This window comes from Helobdella robusta (genome assembly GCF_000326865.2).
Source record: "Helobdella robusta unplaced genomic scaffold HELROscaffold_12, whole genome shotgun sequence".
NCBI classification, from domain to species: domain Eukaryota; kingdom Metazoa; phylum Annelida; class Clitellata; order Rhynchobdellida; family Glossiphoniidae; genus Helobdella; species Helobdella robusta.
Window position 1 is genome coordinate 3,025,506 of NW_008703664.1, and position 6,613 is coordinate 3,032,118.

Consider the following 6,613-nt stretch of genomic DNA (forward strand, 5'->3'; position numbering starts at 1 on the left):
GCACCATTTCTGTTATGGATTTAATCCAAGTCAGTTGCAGTTGTTTATTTTTTGATTTTTTTTTATTGGAAAGCTGGACGCGCTATAGTTAGATCAATCAATCTATCCATTTACTTCGTCAACCAGTCAATCAGTTTATCTGTTTTTAGTTTTTACAAATTAAAAATGTTTATTATGAAAATTTAAAGTTGATTTTTTAGGTGTAAGGAATAAATTTGTTACAAAACATTTACATTATTGTTATTAAGTAGCATTTATAATATTTATAAATTATAGATATCAGTTATCACCATAGAGATTGTAATGTAGATTAGAGATTGTATCGTCTGAGATCAATTAAAATACTTTTTACAAATAAATTACAATTTTACTTACTTTCAAACTTCTTTTGTAAACACAGATCTTTATCTATAAACAGAATTAAACCTCTGCTATGTAGTAAAATGTAGGCGGGAATGTGTTACATTTACTACTGCATACGTTCGTTCATGAACATTTACGCAACAAGAATGGGCAGTGGGGTAGTTTGAATATGTGCAAACCAGATGTTTTTTGAAAAATTTCACTAGACCATGACATATATGGGAAGGTTGATAGAGAACATGTCAAGTCTGTTGCATATGGAGAAGGTTGTTTTGAGCAGCTTTGGGAAATTTTGGGAAAAAAACACAAAAATTACAGAAAACAATTTAATATCTAGAAAGATCATTTTAAAATTCATCTTGACAGTGTTTTGACATTTTCTTCAGATGTGGTATTTTTGTTCGTGTCTGTCACATGAAAATTATTCCCTTCAGTCAACGAAAAATTTCTCGTAAAAAGTATTAATTTCATTCTGCGTTGTAATTGACAACAAATTCTATACATCTATCAATTCGTTAATTCGAAAAACACCTAAATTTTTTTTAAATATTCAAATGACACAATTTTTCAAACTGTTCCATCGGTGTGAACTTTTCAGAAGCAGATTTTTGTAAACGTCATAGTCGATAAATAAAAACATGTAAACTCTAAATATAAACACTTCCAAAATCAACATCTGACCAACACGGTGATCATGTTTCAGCAGGCAACGTTTATAACCATTTGAATTAAAATGTTGCTAAAAGTAGGATGGCTCTATAAATATGGTAAAATGACCAGTTTATATAAGCAGTTTAGTTTAATTGTTAAAAATAAGGTACACACATGTTTTCAAAAGTTTAACGATGGTCGTATTAATTATTCATCCAGGCAGGTTCCTGCGTCTCACGTGGTGGTCTCACTACTGGTGTGTCCTCAACCAGATCACGTGCTGCATCAGCTGCTACAAATCTCCACAAAATCCAAAAAGAATAAAAGATTTTTATTTGAACGGCAAACATCAAGTCATCTTAGGAGACAGGGTTCCTTCTTAAACTTTTACTATTCTTATTTAACGAATTATTACTCATTTATTTATCCAACTAATGATACCAAAAAATTTTACGAGAAATAATTTATAAATCTAGCAATTAGGACCAAAGAAATTAATATGATAAGTATAGTTGGTACACAGGTTTAACGTGTTTAACAAGTTATTGAAGTTAAAATGACTGTAATGATGGTAGATTAATTTGACCCACCATCTTGTTACTGTTTAGTAATTAGAGAATTTTTATCCATGATAAGAAAGCTCTTAGTTTAAATTTTACTTAAATTTTGCATAATTTGTCAAATTGTATTTTGTATGTTCTCAAGATATTTGGTTTAAAATACTTTTAGTGTTAGGCCACTTTTACAGATTATTTAAATTTTTTAAATTTTTTAAAATTTCAAAATATCAGGTGGGTAGAATAAGCTTACCTCCTTGGTTGAGTCGTGACAACATGCTCAGCATTGTTTCCAACAGGAAAAAAATTATTTTCTGCTGTGGCCACACAGGAGAGGCTGAGTAAGAAAGTTTTCATCTCTCTGATGTAACTTCAATCTGCGCATATATTAATTACTATAATTTTAAATTTTCACTATTTAAATGATTTATATTTATCAAATCAATTTTAGACATTATTTAAGCGGTTCAGGGCAACTTATCTGATTGCGTATTGATCGATGCTCGGAAGCACAAACCACATGAAATTTGAAATAAATATTATTTGTAGTTCGCCAGCTCATTTATAACATTTTATCGCTATTACAAAATTAAGATATCTCAGAGTTTTATAAGTTTCATAAAGAGAACGAGATAAATTTATTTCGTAACAAATAATGTTTACATGTCCAAGAAACAGCAATAATTTTGTTTTTAAAATAATTAGTGGATAAAAATATTCAACCGGCTGCTTTTAAGAGTAAGTTAAAACACTGCAGGCCTAATGGTCAAGCCAGCGCTGCAGGCTCCTCAAAGAATTGTTATATTAACAATTGTTGTAATAAATTTTTGATTTTTCTGCTACAGAGGTAATAAAAATTCACACATTAATGTTTTATCCCGGTTTAATGAATCTAAAAATTGTAGAGCATGGAAAGAAGTGCTGGATTCATTTAGGACAGAATATTTTCCCTGGAGATCAGCAGTAACAAACAGAATTATTAAAAATCTTCACAAACTACCCGAGGAAGCTCTAAACCAATACAATCAGTCATTGTACGAGCATGGAAGATTTAAAAGGCCTGGAGAATTGCTGGCTCATCATTTTAAACATTTGGGAATAGATGATAATTTTGACGACTTTGAGCAACTCTGTTTCTGCAAAAATGCAAAGCCAGCAGCTGAAGAACAACAGCTGGAGGAAATATGCTCAGGTTGATAAAAAATTAAATTTATTTAATTAAATTTTTCTTATTTGAAGCCACAAATTTATCGGCTTAAAATATTTTAAGTAGGCATTACAAAAAAATTATTTTTTAAAGTCCTTACTTTTTACAAAGTCAATATTTTGTTAAGTAAATTTTAACAAATTTGGCAGAATAAACTAAAACGAGTAATTTAGATTTCATTTAAAAAGCCATCGCTCAGTCTGAATAACAGTGTAGAAAAATTATGAAGTGTAATAATATTGAACATTATTTCAATGCAGAATCTTATATGGTGCCAAATTATGCACAAGCTCAGTTCAATAACATGGCACTTGCACCATACTATGGACATCCACAGATGACTATGCCGTATTTTCAACTCGGTAAAACATTTAGAAAAATTGTTTTTCAACAGTTTTGATAATTAACTTTAATTTAACCCAGGACCCGGTGCATATCCATATTCATTTCATCCATTCAATTTCCATCCTCATTTCAACTCAAATTACTTTGGTTAGTTTTTTATAACTTCAAATTTATATTTTTTTACAAAATTTTTCTTTTTAATTGTAAGGTAAATATACATATCTTTGTATAAATATCAGCGTAATCATTGTAGATATATCAAAATAATCAAATAAATGATTATTTATTAATTAATTTTTACTGATGTGTATGCAAATAAATGCAATAATGCAATAAATGACAGATGGCATGGGAACTGGTGCGAGCCAACAACTGCCGACTTTGAGGGGCTCTCTTGAAAGTGGAAAGTCAGCCATCGTGGATGCCGTGGAAAGCCGAAAAAGCCAAACAGATCACGACCACGGCAAAAAATACGTTGGAATTTATCGTAAAAAAAATAATAGGCATGCCAGGTTAAGCTGCTCAGGAAAAAATGGAAAATGTTACCTGAGTTGTGATTCAGACTGCAAATCAAAAGATTCATCGTGTTCTTCGAAAAATAAATCTTCAACAAGTTGTGATGCTAGTAGTGCGACTTCTTATGATTTAACAAAATTAATTGAATCGCTTGGAAAGCCACTTTTCTTAAAATTTAAACAAAAAGAAGCCGACTGTGATACGGACGGTACAACTGAAGAAAAATCATCTATCTGAACAAATTATTCGTTTCATTATTTTGAAATCTAAAAATAAATATTGAAAATGCGTATTTAATTTTTGTTTACAAAATGTTTGTCTAACGAACAGCTTCGAAAATAATGTTATTTAAGCCGTAACATCTCGGTGACAAAATTTTAATTTGAATAAAATTATTAAAAAGCTAAAATTGAAGTAATTTTCTATCATTCTATTTAAAAAAAACAAGTTCACTGAAATATGTACAAAGACCCATGTCAGCCATGTAACAAACGCCCATTTCCCTGTCCAAAACATGCAGAACTAGCGTTGAAACCAAGTGAACCGCGACTGCCACCGACTCCAGTTTATCCTCCTGCGAAGAGGGACAAGCCAGGTAGAGAGAGATATAAACCAGAACTGCAACAGCCTAAAGCAGAGTCCACTGAAGAATTTATAAGATGTAAATGTCCGGCGACCACTGACAAAGAACTGATTGTGAAACAAATTGCTCCCTACAAAAAATTACTGGATGAATTAGTTTTGAACGCGTACATATTCAAAGTTGGCTGGATGTACAAATACAGTAACACAAATTTATATTTAAATCTCGCAAAATTCTGCAAGACATTTCTATCGGAATTTTTTAAAAATTGCAGGCCGGTTGTATCCGTTACAGTGGTGGAATAAGTACTGGTTCGTGCTGGATCATTTGAACATGTCACTGAATTATTATAAAGATTCAAACAACCCTCGCTCAATCAGAAGATACCAAATCTGTAGGCAAACTAAAGTGATAACGGGAGAAAACGTGAATCAAATTAGCAAACTTATTGATTAGCCTGTAATAATTATTTGCATTGTCGTTGCACGAATTTTATTGGTTGCCCAGCTGGAGCTAGCATTATCTTCTAATAAAATTTCATCATTTAATTAAATTCACCAAGTGGTTAACTTTGTTGTAATTTTATTAAAATTTCATCTTCGAATCATTTTGAAGATGCAGAAAATCACATTGCCACCATGGCTGACCAAAAATAGCATGCTGCTGTTGAAAAAGCCGTACAAATTTGGCCGATTTGGACAGTCCTACATGCTTCTTTGCTGCGAAACTGAAGCGGAAACTCAGTATACATTTTTTATGTTTTTCAACAAAATTTCAGTAAATAATATAGATAGATTTGTTTTTAAAATTAAGCGAGTGGAAATTAACTATCGACACGTTGATGTGTCCTGTGACGGCAGCCAAGCCAATTCAAGAGCAGTACGAAGATTACCTTACTGGCCATGGTTGCTCTTCAGGGGAAGAAACCGAAGAGAAGGATTGCGATGAAATTGTTGACCAGATGGAAAATAATCAAAATCCTCAAAAACGGAATACAGTTGGTAAAAAGTAGATTTTTCAAATACGGGATGTTAAAGTTGAAACTGGTGAACTTTTGGTATGAAACTGACAACTTATTAAAAAATTACTTTGCAGTCTATATAGTTAAAATTGAAAAATTATCTCTGAAAAACAAACGAAAAAATTTAAATGTTTATATAATGAAAAAAAAGTTTGGCTTTTGCGTTGAAAAATAATTCAACATTTTAAATAATCAAAAAGCTATAAAACTTTGTAAATGTGGTTAGCATAACTTAGCATGTACTTCTACATTACAAAACAAAGACTTCATAGTTTTTAGCTATTTTGGTTTCAAAATTTTTGGCTTTTCTTTAAATTGAATTTTATCCTGCTCATTTAATTTAATGACATTTTATTCCATATCATTATTGGAGGTTTGGTCTCATTTGCGTTACTCCACATGTTATTTTTACGTTTATATGTTAACTATTTTATTACATGTAGAACACATATTTTCATCTTTTACTACGGACATACATTAACGGACATACATCGTTTGTAGCTTGCTGTTTAAATGAAATTGTTTTTTGTGCTTTACCCCTGGTCGCTCGCTTTCATAATATCATAATTAATATAAATAATTATTATCAAATAATATCATATGTATGATGTATCCTTAAAATTTGGTATTCTACATATATGAATAATATATTTATATACTATACATATATATAGAATATAACAATGTATAGAATGTAAATACTATATATATATATATGTATATCTATATATATATATATATATATATATATAATATTATGTAACAACAACAACAACACAACAACACACGTTTAGACGGCATTTTCCCCGAGATCGGGGGTTGCCGTTTGGCTACCTATGATGAAACCGAAATACCCCTCGACTCCATCCACATCTGTCACTCGCCTCAGTACCACGCAACCCCGCTTTCACCCTGTCCTTCTCCACCTGCTCTCTCCATCCCAACCGCGGACGACCCCTTCCTACCACTCCTTCAACCTCGAACTCCAACGCTCGCCTAATCCCGACCCTTTCATCCCTTCTCAACACATGTCCATACCACCGCAATCTCGATCTCCTTATCAATGTCACAATGTCCTCATTCAGTCCCATCATTGACATCAGCTCTGTACTACTCCTCCTATCCTTCACTTTAACCCCACACATCATCCTCACCATAGCTCTTTCAGCCCTCTGCAGTACACTTTCCTCCTCTCTCCTCAAAACCCAAGTTTCACCACCATATATCATCGCTGCTCTCACACATGCTTTATATACCCTCCCTTTCATCTTCACTGACCATTTCTTTCCACACAATACCCCACCCAGTTCCCTAAATTTCATGGATCCCACACGAACTCTAGCCGTAACTGCGCTCAAACATCCTCCATC

At 32.2% G+C, this 6,613-nt stretch overlaps 3 protein-coding genes across 3 annotated transcripts; all 3 read left to right on the top strand.

Annotated features, from left to right (window-relative positions):
* Nucleotides 1-1,208: 1,208 nt before the first annotated feature.
* HELRODRAFT_167962 (hypothetical protein) lies at nucleotides 1,209-3,178 on the top strand (the record flags this gene model as incomplete). Its single annotated transcript, XM_009013669.1, has 4 exons — nucleotides 1,209-1,385; nucleotides 1,806-1,912; nucleotides 2,477-2,763; nucleotides 3,039-3,178. The coding sequence occupies 4 exons, from the start codon at nucleotides 1,209-1,211 to the stop codon at nucleotides 3,176-3,178; spliced, it is 711 nt and encodes a 236-aa protein (XP_009011917.1).
* Nucleotides 3,179-3,459: 281 nt separating this feature from the next.
* HELRODRAFT_167963 (hypothetical protein) lies at nucleotides 3,460-3,876 on the top strand (the record flags this gene model as incomplete). The annotated part of the gene is made up of 1 exon (XM_009013670.1): nucleotides 3,460-3,876. The coding sequence occupies one exon, from the start codon at nucleotides 3,460-3,462 to the stop codon at nucleotides 3,874-3,876; it is 417 nt and encodes a 138-aa protein (XP_009011918.1).
* Nucleotides 3,877-4,098: 222 nt separating this feature from the next.
* HELRODRAFT_167964 (hypothetical protein) lies at nucleotides 4,099-5,234 on the top strand (the record flags this gene model as incomplete). Its single annotated transcript, XM_009013671.1, has 3 exons — nucleotides 4,099-4,401; nucleotides 4,838-4,980; nucleotides 5,036-5,234. The coding sequence occupies 3 exons, from the start codon at nucleotides 4,099-4,101 to the stop codon at nucleotides 5,232-5,234; spliced, it is 645 nt and encodes a 214-aa protein (XP_009011919.1).
* Nucleotides 5,235-6,613: the final 1,379 nt, after the last annotated feature.